This window comes from Camponotus vicinus, unplaced genomic scaffold, assembly GCF_025532165.1.
Source record: "Camponotus vicinus isolate PSW18456_S1 unplaced genomic scaffold, iyCamVici1.0 SCAF_7, whole genome shotgun sequence".
NCBI classification, from domain to species: Eukaryota; Metazoa; Arthropoda; class Insecta; order Hymenoptera; family Formicidae; genus Camponotus; species Camponotus vicinus.
Window position 1 is genome coordinate 2,992,066 of NW_028141979.1, and position 15,062 is coordinate 3,007,127.

A 15,062-nucleotide genomic window follows, 5' to 3' on the forward strand; every position below is an offset into this window, starting at 1 on the left:
GCGTTGTCAAGATATTGTTATAAACAACGACTGTCAGAGAGTCTAAGCCCAGCTGTCAAGTTGTGCGGACGCGCGTCTATTTGTGATCCGTTTTACGATTATTCTGAATTCTTGTATGTTACTCGCGATTTATTAAAATTCGTGTGCACCTTAAATCGCGTTATTATTTACGAGCGTCAGCGTATGTTATGTATTTTGCCGATTGTGTCGCACGCGTTCGATATATACCGCGTTCCGCGGGCGCAACAATATATAAATTATTTATCAATAATATATATATTCAAAATATACATATTTCTCGTTTTGTTTTATTTCATTGATTGTGATTTAATAGTGATTTTAAATTGTAACATATAATATATAATACATATACTTATAAAAAATATTCCATTTTATTTTAAAATAATTAAAACATTTATAAAATTTTTTATTAATTAATATTTTCAGATACTTTTATGTTTTATAAAACATTTCAAATTAATATATTTATTTAAATATTTCATATATAAAAAAATAGAAATTTTTTTATTTATCATATTTTTAAAAGTTTATATCTAAGAAATATAAGTTATTTTGTAATTACGCAGTTTATAATATTAAAATATATATATTTAAAAGTAAAAATGTAAAAATTAATTGCGCGCAGTAATTAGGTTTAAAATCAATTATTTTGAACATTGCTTTGTATAATAGATGTTCTCTTATCCTTTATATTTTTATTTATCGTTTATATTTGCGAATTTAAATTTATGTACTATATTACAAAATAAATTTCAAATTATGTATTATATTATATATAAAATTATATATATTATATATAATATATTATATATAAATATATATTATATTATATATAAAATTATATATAATATAACCCTCCCATGGGGTACACCTTGTCGCGGTGGGAGGGCTTAGTACTTGGATGGTGCCTTGAGGTTTATCTTAAATTTTTCTATTTATGATAAATCTTAAGGTGCCTGAATGGGAAGCTAAGTACCCTTTCGCGTCGTCGGTGCCATCAACGTGCTGCGGACGGCAAGCGCTTCGTTACCGCGTTTTCGCGTTGTAGTATTCTCGCGTCGTCGCGTTTTCGCGAAACTTTTGGACTTTTTCATATAAAATCCCAATTTCATTTATTGTCACGAGTCTCTACTTCCGATGCCAACTAACTGGGATGTTTCGAGTTTGCACACATTGCTATGCAACGTACACTCGTGCTTCGTGCTTCGTCAAGTGATTCGGCCCGAATTAGTTAGAACTCGATCGATTGCTCGGAATGGTCGTCAATGGGTCCCTTCTCTTTGCTCGTCTACAGCCACACGCACTGCGTGTGTTAACCCTGTCGAGGAGTCGAGTGGATTCCCCTAGGCACGATTTTCGCTCGGTAAAAGGGGTTGCCTCCCCATTTTCTAAATTGCTGAATGTTAGCATTTAAAAAATGTGGGTGTCCTCTTCTTTTGCCGTCTACTAGCCTGGTGTAGCATATAGCAACCGCGGGAGGTATAATATGTCCGGGCGGAGCACCTGAAATCGTGCTTAGCGGGTCCAGGTTCGATACGAGATAGGATAATTATGCGCGAAAAAGAGTTGGTGAACTTCATTTTCCTCTATTTCCGTCAATCGTTTCGTCTTCTTTCCGGTTTGGGCTTAGTCCTTGCTCGTTGTATCGTTGCATTCTCGACCTGTTGACTCGAAGCTGATTCTCTAAGTGAAATGGGATTTTCGCTCGTACCGAAACCGGGAGTGTCGTTCAAAGTATATACATATTAAGTATATACATCGCGCGATCAAATAGAAAATTTTTTATCGTACCGAAATAGTGCGGGAGTGCCGTTTAGTATCGCGCGTAAAATAGCGGAAATAGCGATATAAAAATATCGCTCGTGAGTGCGGGAGTGCCGTTAAGTATCGCACGCCTAAGACTGAGAGGAGGAGGAGGCCTAGGAGAGGCATCAGGCTCTGGCAGAGCAACCTTCTGGTAAGCAATTTATTTATTTGTAATTATATATTAAATATTAAATATTAAATATATTTATTATAATTTAAATTAAAAAATTAATCGCAACAATTAATTTGATGTTTTTATTTATATTTTTTTATTTATATTTAAATAAGAGAGAATTAAAGAAAAAGATTTTTAAATTAAAGCTACAATCTTGTAAAGGTGTAAGCTTTTATAAAGTTATAAGAGAATTATTAGTAATGTTTTCTAAAATTTATAGAATTATTTTATTAATCTGCTATTATTATATGCATCGAATATAAAATTCAATGTATACAATAATTTTTGAAATATTAATTATTTTGAACGCTGCTACATTGGAATCTTCTTTTGTATGTTATAGATTGATGCAACCCTGATGATCTGAGAGGAGGAGCAGGCCTAGGAGAGACATCCTGCATCGGCGGAACAACCTGATGGTGAATATTATTATTTATATATTGTTATAAATCGTTGTTATAAATCGTTAACTTGTTATAAACGAACAATAATTCGATCTTATTATTTAAATGAATTAAAGAGAAAGATTTTTATAAAAGTCATATAAAATGTTCTATTTAAAAAACAGTTTCAAAAATTTATAAAATTTTTCCATGCGTGTTTATCTGTTTATTATTTTACACATCGGATATAAAATTCCGCGCGATAAAAATTTTTTAAAATATTAATTGCATTTTGTGAGCATTATTATAAATGAATTTTATATTTGTATGTTACAGACAACTAGCTTCGATAACAACAACTCCGCTGTTGCGCATCAGTGCCGGTGAGTGAAAAAAACTTTTATTTAACTTTAAGGTAACGGATTCGTAGAGATTGCAGATGTAGATGTAGATGTAGATTGTAGATTGTAGATAAATCCGTTGCCTTAAAATGGATGAGCTAGGATGGATTAAATTAAATAAATTAAATTAAATAATTAAATTAAATTAATTAAATTAAATAATTTTAATAAGTTCTTTCGAACTTATGCTTTACATTTATTGCGAAAATATATTGAAAATATATTAATTTAAAAAAGAAGAGATCAAGAAAAGATTTTTTTGTAAAGATTTTGTCTAATTTATTAAATAAAGGACACCCATTAACAATTATTAATTTTATCAATTTTTGATGCTAATTTATTCTTATAATACGCACTTATTTTCTAATTGCTCATCCATCATAGAATTTGTTTGTAGATATTGTTTTTAAACTTTACTTTAACTTAATATAAAGCCAAATGATTAATTAATTAAATAATTTGTAATATGATAAATACACACATTAATTTTATATTTTATTATAAAATATAATTTATAGAAATTTGTAGTAATTTGGCTTTATTTCAGTTAAAATAAAGTTATATTCAATATTTAACGAACGATCGTGAAATCGAACGATCGTTACTAAATGAGCATAAATATTTCATGCTCTTTTGCCGGTAATTATCCGGCAAAAGAAGGAGTAATTATCTCCTTCTTCGATCTCTGATTTGAGATCGAGAAAGAAAGTGGCCAGGATCAACGAAAGGTAGGTTCAACTGGCCTGAAGAGTACGGTTAGGGTACGCGGTTAGGGCACGGGTTAGAGCACGTGACTAAAATATATACATGATTAGGTGAGGTAATGATTAGAGATAGGTTCCTCAAATCTCGAATAATTTTAGTTAATCAGGAAGTAGGGTTGTTAAGGCTATTAAATAAAATCATTAAAATTCTTCTATTAATATTAGGGTTGTTAGGGCTCTTAAGATCATTAGAATTCTGTAATAGTAGGATTGTTAGAGCTATTAAAATTATTAGAATCCTTTAATAATAGGGTTGTTAGGGCTATTAAGTAAGATTCATTCTTTTTTTTAATATTCCAATAATCCTAGGGGTAAATTAAAATTATTTTCATTAAGTTGAATTTATTTTTAAAAAGTTGTAAAAATAAATATAACATGTTTCAAAAATAAAAATGTTTTAAAAGTGAAATTTAAATTATCTTCAGAAATATTAAAGAAATTGCATAATTATTAACGATTAAGAAATCTTAACATGTTATATTTTATTTTAAAACTTAAAAATATATGTGTATTAAATCAAATATAATATTAAATTCAAATGTTAATGCTATTAATATCAAATTATTATATCGATGTTATTAAATATTTGAATAAATCGAATATTATTATTTGATATTGATACATCATAAATTTTTAAATTGTAAATTGTAAATTATAAATAGTTATAATTGTATTTTAATTATAATCTAACATTGATATTTTAATTGTAAAATACAATACAATTATGACTATAATTATATTATATGAAATTATATTTACGATTGTAAATTCTTATGTAAATTACACGAAAAATTATCGAAAGTATACGTATAATGATTACATAATAGTAATTAACATAATAGTAATTCATTAAATTAAAGTATTTGTTTCTGAAATATATATTTTTGGAATATTCATAAAAGAGTAACTGTTTGTATTTTCATGTCAAAGAGTCATTAATAAATTCGAAAAATTTTTATATAAAATGTAAAAATTCGATGCTAAATTAATGATTAAATATAAGCATTATAAAATTTGACGGATGCCTTCGTTACAGAATCGCGAGTCAATTATTATAAATTTAATGATATGCTTTCCGTTAGCTTTATTTATTTATAAATTCCGTATCGCGCGGAACTGAATATTCTTAAAATAAATTATTAAATTATGATTGCGAAAATACCGTGTTCTTTCCGCGTTCTCTTCGCGTCCTTATACAAGATTATCATTTTAACAAAAGAATTTTATCGCTGTCCCTCTCATCAGATAATATTCCTAAATATTGCTAATTAAATATAAAGAAATGTCGAATAAGAGAGTGAAGATTCGATGTGATAAGTCAACGATTAAATATTAACTTTACAAAATTTAACGATCACCTTCGATATTATAGAATCGCGAGTTAATTATTATGAATTTAATAATTTTTTTTTCAGTTATATTTGTATTTACGAATTTTGTATCGAAAAATATTCATAAATAAATTAATAAATTATGGTTGCGAAATCACCGTGTTTTTTCCACGTTCTTTTCGCGTTCTTAGACGAGATTGTCGTTTTAATAAAAGAGTTATCATTGTTCCTTCCGTTAAATAAACGTTAATGAAAGTTGCGTGGCTCGTACCGCCGAGGAGTCGAAACGATTTTCATCATGGAGAATTATATCTCACCGGTTCTTGTGAGATCCATTCGCGACGTCTAGTTCGGTGTCATGTTGAAAATTGGGAATTTTTATTGTAAGATTGAAGGAACTAATCCCAGGTTTTCCTGGCAATTTCCGAAAGCAATGATTTTGATAGTAATTCAACGACAAACGCCATACGCTTCTTTAAAGTCGAATTAATTTAAATAATATATATTTAGATGAGAGAAATGTATCTTTTCTTTTCTTCGTTAAAAATGTTCTATCATTATTATGATTGGTATTATTATTGTCTAATGCCAGAAAGATTTAATAGTAGATTAAATATGGATATAGCGTTGTGTATAAATTTTTATTTTTCAAATAATTTCATATTGTGATTAATTTTTATTAATTTTTTGATAAAAATGATTACAAACGAATATATTTTTAATTAATATAATTTGTCTCTCTTTTGAAAAATTATTTCTAGGTACTGGGGATATTAACATTAATTTTTAGTTTCTTTTAAGAAACTATTTGCAGGTATTGGACATCCATCGCCATTTTGAAATATTAGTTTTTAGATATATATATCATTTTATACATATGTATAATAAAATACTTGCACAAATTCACGTATCCAAAATATTTTTATAATTTTTATTAATGTTATATATTATATATACGCGAAATTATACATGAATGTTACATAAAATGTGCGAATATTTGAAAATTTCGAGACAAATCGAATGGGTACCTCTATATCAGTAAGATATTGATTAAAAGAAAAAAAAATTATTAGTTTAAACGTTATAAGAATAAGAATCTAGAGAATTAATCTAGAATTAATTATTTAAAATTATTTAATTTATTTTATTTTGCACACTATTCGAATTGAAATTTTTTAAATCTTGCTGATATCGGGTTCGATTCGTCTCGCGCGCGCGAACGATACCCCAAATTATTGTGTTCGCACATTTAACACAAACTCCAATGATGCATGTATTTTATTATTTATAAATATAATCGTTCGTAATCACATTTTTATAAAAAAATCGTTATATCCATTTAATTTTCAATAAAGAAATATATTTCTTAATAATGAAAGAACATGTTTTCTGACGTGCATATCAATTTCGTGAATTGAAGACAATGACGAGGGATAATTGTTTCGTCGTTGATATATTACTAAAATCATTGCTATCGGGAATAGTCCGGAAGATTCAGGATTCGTTCCCTCCTACAGTGAAGTTCCCGACGTTCAATGGATCACTTAACTTTTCTTCGCAGATTGATCTTGCGAAATCTGATGTAGAAACAAGATGTTAATCGTTCTCCATTTTTAAGATCGCTCCTCTTTTTATCGGATATTTTTATCGGTATGTCACTCGCGAATCTGATGGCTTCGATTATTATATTATAAAAATTATGCGCAATCGAATATTTTGAATTATATCGATTTATTTATTTGTCGCGTTTTATCGCGAATTTTAAATCGCGATTTATCTTATAAAAATTCGGAAATAAATCAATCGGTGAATTGTATATTCGCAAACAATACAGACCTCAGATGTTTGTCAAAATATCTTTAATTTTCTATATTTACGTGATAATAATTATATTGCGCTCGTGTCTATTGAGAGCTAGGATTATTATATTATAAAAATTATACGTATCGCGATCAAATATTCCACATATTATCGACTTATTTATTCGTCGCGTTTTCGCGTGAATTCAAATCGCGATTTCTCTTATAAAGATTCGCAAATGACTCGGACAGTGAGTACTATATTCGTAAACATTACAGACATCAAATTGTCCATCAAAATATCTTCGGATTTATGTGATAATAATTATATCGCGCGCGATATAATAATGTCTATTATATATATCTAATGTAATTGAGGACGCTTCGATTATTATATTATAAAAGATGTACACACACATATCGCAATCGGATATTCCGAATATTATCAATTTATTTATTCGTCGCGTTTTCTCGGGAATTTTAAATCGCGATTTATCTTATAATTTAATAATTTTATAATTTAATAATCTTATAATTTAATCGTTGACTTATACATCGAAGCTTTGTCTATCTTTCCACGTCTTTGAATATTGTCTTTAATAATCCGCGTAAAATGCACTAATAAATAACACATATAAATATTTTTTTCTATAATTAAAAAATGATAACTTTATTAATGACTGTTTTAATCGCGATTGTTTACACTAGATAAATATTATTAAATTCTATTATTACATCGATTATTAGAGGAACCTTGATAAAATCATTCAATTCTCTATTAAACGTGGCGATAACGCGATTTTTTAATTATATTTTAAAGCTTATAAAGCTCATTTTATCTTATTTAGCTAATCATGCGCGAGATAGGATATGTATTTTATTCTTAATCGCGAAATTCGTATAAAATCGCGTATTAATCACAAATAAATTGGACAGTGAATTTTATGTTCATAAATAATATGGACCATAAATGTTTATCAAAATATCTTCGTGTATCATCATTTGTGTGATAATAATTATGTCGCGCGCGTATCTATTGATGGTTTTGATTATCATATTATAAAAATTATACGTATATCTCTCGTAATCGAATATTCCGATAATTATCGATTTATTTATTCGCGTTTTCTCGCGAATTTTAAATCGCGATTTATTTTGTAATTTAATTGTTGACTTACATCGAAGCTTATTTTATTTTTTCGTATTTTGAATATTTCCTTTGATAATTTACACAAAATGCGCCAGTAATGCAAATACTTTCTTCTACAATCGAAGAAATGATCAATAATTTTATCAATGACTCTTTTAATCACGATTATATATATTTACGTTACATAAAACTTATTAAATTCTATTATCGCATATCGATTATTAATGATAAATGTTGCGTAATTAATCATCGCTAATCAGGCTTGTCTGGACAATATAAAAATTTTTAGTAAATTTCATATTATATGTACGTATATTTTGGACATTTTCGCGTAATAAATTATTCCATGTAATAAATAAAAATTATTTTGTATTAAGTTTCAAATTATATTTTACATTCACTTTTGTATTAAACCCTGTATTGAAAGAAAATAAAAATAAAATTAAAAAAAAATTTTTTCCTCCTCGTATCTCCACCTTAACGGAGGCATTTGCCGGGTGAGGAGGTTTGAGTACTCTAATGAACCTAAGAGCTATGCCGGCGGTAACGTACGCCGATATTCATATAGACTATTTTTATATTTAAAATAATCTTAAGTAGATCGCGTCTTGAGATTCCGTTCAGTTAGTAAAATGGTTGTATTTTCCAACTTACTTAAGACGATCTTAAATATAAGAGTGAATTATGAATGCCGGCCAGGTCGAAGGGGAAGACTAAGAGAGATACCAAGATTATATAAATATATGTTATATTAATTATATTAATATTTTTTAATAAAATGAAAGAAAAAGAGACAGTAATTGAGAAAATAGAATAAAGGCAACTACAGTGATTTGAATATCTCAAACCCTCTCTCCTCCTCTCTCTCTCTCTCTCTCTCTCTCTGAGTGATTTGAATATCTATACCCGAGAGAACAAATGTCCATAGAAATTTCGATGGACTCCATAGGAAGGAATAAGCATGACAAATGATGGTAATCCTTATGATTTTAACACAAAGGAATACAATAAACTATAATAATCCAAAACTCGAAGAAGAGAATATATTGGATAGAAATGCATAGTGATTGGAAATGATTAGAAACTAAAAGACAGTATGCATACAACCTATTTATTAATAGTAATACTAATTTGTAATTATATTAAATTTTATAATTTAGTACATTGTATTATATATAAAGTATTAAGCATAAAAATATTATGCTAGTATAAAAATTATAATAAAAATATATAAATAATGTTGGCTATATTAAAATGGAACATATGAATTCTTTATATTTTATATAAAGGAAGAGACATTTAAAATATTTTACATCTATATTTTTCGAATCTTAATTATAAAAACTTTAGAAGAATCGGTGATTAATTTGACAAATTCTACATGTATTAATAATTAAATTTTTAAATAATTAAAAAAATGATTAATAAATATCAAAGATCAGTTTACTGCTAATTAAGATTTATAGAAATACGGTTAAAAATGTTTTTATTCCACAGCAGGCATTTTGTGTTTTGTAAATAAAAATATATATAAATATGGCAATGAATATAGAAAAATATTTATTTCTTTGAACATTACATTGGAAGATTACAGTATCTTTCGCGATTGAATAATTTATTTACTATCAATTTATGTACATATAAGTGTCTTGTTATACTCTGGTGCTACCGGCATTTCGTGCACATAGCACGGAACGAAACCAGAAATTGTGCACATTATATATTACCCTCTGAGAACATTCATGGACATTGGCTTTGTAGTTCATGTCCACGTTTTCAATGTCCATAGAGGGAGTATCGCTTTTAGGGATCACCTAAAAGCAGGCCATGACATCTCTCAGTCTTCTCTCTGCTAGTACAAATTTCGAGATCTCCGATTGGCCGGCTCGTCTCTGCGCGCGCCGATGCTTTCGACCAATCACGCGTCGAATATTTGACAGCTCGCGACTGGCGCGCTGTCAAAGAACGGACCTTTAAGGCAACTCGAGTGATCGCGAATATATATCGAGATACCTGTATATCGACCCTGAAGAGCATGCATACGATATGCGTATTACACTCGGTCGATAAGGGAGGCGAGGAACAGGTGACGACATCGTTGTCATACTCGTGATTTCATAACACGCCATTTTCTTTGTGTAAAGTGTGCTGGAGCGCGGAGCGTTTGCATCGATATTTTCTACCGAGTTCCAGGTAACGCGCGACACGATACCCGACGTTTACGACGTCCACCTGCACTTTCGTGCGTCTCGCGGGTATATCCTGCGTCGTGCGATCGTCGCGTACAATCGAGTCTCGGGTATATTTTGCTCGCGTGTGACAGGTTTCCGCGGAGCATCGCGCAGTTGAACGGATTCCGTTCCTCGCGACGTAATCTCGTTCGTCATCCCTAATCGCGACTTGGATGCACCGCGACACTCGGCGCGGATCCTGAAACGCGGACCTCCAGAAGTGTCGTTTCGACGTTGACCGCCAAAAAATTCGCGCTTAAAAAGCTTCGGGAAGAAAGTCATTCGGTCCTCTTTTTTTTCTCCTTGCGAGTGCGTTGTACATGCACATACGTCATTGTTACTTGGAGATGTACTTTCCTATCGTCACGTTGTTAGATGATTCATATGATCAATCATTTTTTTAAGATACCCAGCATTGGATTTTTGATGCAATAGTGGATACTCAGTTCATTGTTTTGATGGGCATGTATCAAGTAAATAATAGAAAAGATGTAAATACAGCATATGATACATTAAAAGTTGACATTTCTGATATTTACAATTCAAAGAGCATTTTATACAGTTTATATTCTTTATCATAAAATTATGTTAATAAAATTAAAAAGAAAGCTATATACTTTATTGATTTATGTACAAGATATTTGTAAGAATCAAAATCTAAAGTTTCCCTTTAACACAAATCCAAGTACAGGAAATGACAACCATTTTAATCTGAAAGCAATTGTGATATTTAAATTGTAAATATATCAAATTAGATTTATTTCAATTTGAAGATTTTAAAATAAAAAGACAAAATTTCTATTAATGTAATAAAAAATTGGTGTGTATTATATTTTGACTGAAATTTATTATATTTTCAAATTTTTAATGTAATTAAATATTTCTCCTTTTTAGATAAAAGTATAAAATTTATGTTAAAATAAATTTTTGCGATGATAGATATTATTTTTGATCATGAATCATCAACAATATGAGATTAAAGATATATTCTTCTGTAACTTGATTCTTATATGATGTATCTGAATTAATGACACACAAAATTGTCTCTATTTTAAAATTATACAATATAATTTCAATTTCAAATATTTATTATTAAAGAATTAATTCTTAACATTATTTTATATCTTCAGCAAAACATGGCATCCCGCAAGAAAGTGTTGTTAAAAGTTATTATCCTTGGGGATTCAGGAGTTGGAAAAACTTCTTTGATGAATCAATATGTCAATAAGAAGTTTAGTAATCAATATAAAGCAACAATAGGAGCAGATTTTTTGACTAAGGAAGTAATGGTGGAGGATAGAATAGTCACTATGCAGGTAATATACAATCAGTTTTAATTCTATTACTCTATATCTCTAAAAGTATCTTTTTAACCTCAGATCTGGGATACCGCTGGACAAGAAAGATTTCAATCATTAGGAGTGGCTTTTTACAGAGGCGCTGATTGTTGTGTGCTTGTATTTGATGTATCTGCTCCAACTAGCTTTAAATCTCTAGATTCATGGAGAGATGAATTTTTAATTCAAGCTTCTCCTCGGGATCCAGACAATTTTCCGTTCGTCGTGCTCGGGAATAAAGTAGATCTTGAATCAAGAGCAGTGAGTAAAATTATTTGTATGATAAATATATTGCCTGTAAAATAATTTAACCTTTTATATATAATTTTAGATACACTTTAATATATTAATAATTTTATTCTATGAAACCCAATACTTTAATTTGACAATTTAAGCTTTAAAGTTATAATTTTTCCATTGATCCATTCATTTTATTTTATATATTTTTAAATATTTTTTTTTTATACTTTGTGTTATAGGTATCGAGCAAGAGAGCACAACAGTGGTGTCAATCAAAGAATAATATTCCATATTTTGAAACTAGTGCAAAAGAGGCTATTAATGTCGAACAGGCTTTTCAAACGATAGCTAAAAATGCTTTAGCTCAAGAAAGCGAAGTAAGTATATTAAATAGACAGTGTAGAATATTTTTTCAGCATATATATGTGAATCTAATCTCTACATTTTGTAAATCCTAGGTTGAACTTTATAATGAATTTCCGGATCAAATCAAATTGAGCAACGACCAAAGAAGCAATGGCAGAGGTGATTCATGTGCTTGCTAGGTCTTGGCACAACAGTAATATCACTTGGATGACTAATAAAGATGCACAGGTCAGATTCTACATTTACGTCACCTGCGCATAAAGGACACGGAGAATATATTGCGATGAGCTTTATGTGTGCAGGAAGTCACAAATATATTTCTTCATCTCAACGTATTATTATACAATCTTCCTCTATCCGCGAAATGTCTCAATATTCTCGAAATAGTTTTATTGAAACAATCATTCATGCACGGTAAAGAGTAACGAATTAAATCCATACGTAACGGGATGTGTACAAACTATCGATATATACATGTATAAAATTGTTTTTGTAAATGTATATGGGAATAAGATATATTTATCCGACTTCCTGACCTAAAAAATATCGCAATGTCTTGAATTATATACACTTGCTGGATTTGTCGTATATGTAGATCTCTCTACGTTATCCTTTAAATCAAGGATTTGCATCTTGTTTTTAAGTATTGTTTTTAAGTAATGCTCTCTTATATGGCAAAACAATTGAACTATTCTTATCTTAATCTTGATGATTTATTGTTGAATTAATTTCACCATAACAATATCTCGAAGTTTCCAAACGATATATATATAGGAATCGTTATATATATATTATATATATATTGTACCAGAGAGGATAATATATAGGTCGGGAACACACACACACAGTTAGTGGTATTGTTAATAAATTATAATAAAAGAATTTGCTCATAATTTGTTAAATACAATTGCATTTACAGAGGAGCTCTAGTATATAGCTTATATTATTCTTAGAAGGAACTGAATATTTGCTGTCAGAATAAAAATAATTCGTATAAAATAGAGGGAATATAAGATTATAATAAAGTTATTAAGATACTTTATAATGTCTTGTATAAGCTATTTTAACGAGTTCGAATTCACACGGATGCATGGTGTATGAACTCCTCGATCTTTTCTTTCTATATAAAATTCTCAGTTATTGTATATTCAAATATAGAATTATAATAATTTCGTTGTTGCGCACATATTGATACTAAATTTATTACATTTTGTCCAAATAAATAATTATTTTAAACCATTTTTAGGGATATTTATATATCGGCCATCACAATTTAAAAAGAGAAGAAAATTCGTTACAAATGTGACTTAGAAAAATTTCTCGTCGCTGGATGTGTTGTCTATAATAATTTTTGCAAGAGGTATTTTTTTAAATTTTTCTGTAAAGATCCCAGATTCATCTTTTAAATGCGAGATTCCTCTTCTTGTACCGCGATGCACATCGATTTTTCAAATTTTTTACTGTACGCGAGACACAATGAAATCCCAGTGCGCGGTGAATTAATCGTCAATTGTATGGTCTATCGAGCAACAATTTTATGCAGACTATATTTTGTAAATAAGACAACATATAATCCATTTAGGACAATTTATCGTTATAAATATGAATCTTTATATCCTGATAGCCATATCAATAAGCGCTCTTGTAATACTTTAATTCTATCTATATAGTCCCTTGTTAGAACAATAATTATAATCCTAATGGCGTGTGATATTTATTTTCATGAAAGAAGTGAGCTTTCTCATAGTTCATGCGAGGAAAAATATCCAAATAATGCTGTATCTTAGATTTTTGTAGTAAAAAATAATTGTGCGCCCATTATGATGTGTTAGATGTTTTAAAATTCGATTTCTTAGAAAAAAAAAGAGAGAGATAGAGCAAGGTAAGCATACTTTTTATAGTAGAGCAATATAGCACGATAGTATTATGCATCGCGGTATCAGTAATTGCCATCCAAGTCGGGATTGTAATCTTTGATAATTTGCAATCTGAATTATAATTAGGAAACTGCAAAATTTTTATTTCACAAATTACACATTAATATACAATTTTCTGTCATTCCAAGTTATGTTCAATTAATAATTACATAGCCATCGATGGACAGACTGAAATTACTTGATGATGTTTCGCGTCAAATTACTTACCGCGTGAATGTTTCCTGCGAAATCTTAGTTACTGATAATACCCGCCATTTCTGAGCCACCCTGTGTACATATATATATAACATTCTTATGAAATAAAACTTTTAATGCTTGAAATATATATGCACATGCAGGGTGTCCCATAAATCTCATATTTTCTAGATTATAGATACATTGTACGCTGCAAACTAAGAATTATAGTAACTCGATCAGCTATCAAAATAGCTTTTCATTGTTAAATGATTAACATCTAAAAGACGAATTAAAAGTTGTAGAAGTGTGAAAATAATTAAATTTAATAGTCTAAATTTTTTTGAGGCACAAGATGTTTGATATGAAAATATAATACAGAGGTAAAAGATGAAATTCAATCAAAGTTTCACTAAAAAAGAGGCGATTATTTGTCGAGGAATACTATAGTCGAAGATGCGTAACTTTCTGAGATATTCTGTATATGTATTATATATATATACACAGAACATTTGCACTATCGAGTGTTTTTATGGGTCTATGCATATATATATGTATGCACATGTATATAAGTAAAGATAATCATGACCATGGCGATTATAATTAATAACATGTATAATTCTATCGAAATATGTTAATGATAAATATAATTATAAATAATATTATTGTTATTATTGCTGTTACTATTGCCAGTATTGTTGCCACTACTTTTAGATTGCTATTGTTTCCACTTATCAGTCTTATACTGCAAATATGCTTCTACATGATATATTATTATAAGTGAACAATTAATACACATTTATAATAAAAAATCAAGTCTTTCAATATACAGTTATAATCCATAGTGATATTTACATTTATTACATTTTGATAAACATTATTCGAAAATTGAGGATATTAAAATCATTTTGGTTTTAAAAACCAAATGTTAAATATTTTCATTAATG

General features: G+C 28.9%; 1 protein-coding gene across 3 annotated transcripts; it reads left to right on the forward strand.

The window, feature by feature from the left end:
• Window positions 1–9,866: 9,866 nt before the first annotated feature.
• Window positions 9,867–14,777, forward strand: Rab7 (RAS oncogene family member Rab7). Of its 3 annotated transcripts, XM_083103849.1 has the most exons (6): window positions 10,128–10,552; window positions 11,192–11,377; window positions 11,441–11,659; window positions 11,878–12,015; window positions 12,097–12,232; window positions 13,251–14,777. In XM_083103849.1, exons 1-5 carry the CDS (start codon window positions 10,520–10,522, stop codon window positions 12,181–12,183), a joined length of 663 nt encoding a protein of 220 aa, XP_082959975.1. In that variant the 5' UTR covers window positions 10,128–10,519; the 3' UTR covers window positions 12,184–12,232; window positions 13,251–14,777. The 3 variants fall into 3 exon arrangements, with proteins under 3 accessions (XP_082959976.1, XP_082959975.1, XP_082959974.1); XM_083103850.1 differs by lacking the exons at window positions 10,128–10,552; window positions 13,251–14,777 and adding an exon at window positions 9,867–10,023 and having other exon boundaries at window positions 12,097–13,243; XM_083103848.1 differs by lacking the exon at window positions 13,251–14,777 and having other exon boundaries at window positions 12,097–13,243.
• The last annotated feature ends 285 nt before the right edge of the window (window positions 14,778–15,062 follow it).

Excerpts from the sequence above, each read along its gene's own strand:
- Rab7 (XM_083103849.1), top strand. The coding sequence starts at position 10,520 with ATGGGCATGTATCAAGTAAATAATAGAAAAGAT. Across the intron at positions 10,553-11,191 it reads AAGTAAATAATAGAAAAGAT|CAAAACATGGCATCCCGCAA; the intron begins GTAAATACAGCA and ends TTATATCTTCAG. Across the intron at positions 11,378-11,440 it reads ATAGAATAGTCACTATGCAG|ATCTGGGATACCGCTGGACA; the intron begins GTAATATACAAT and ends TTTTAACCTCAG.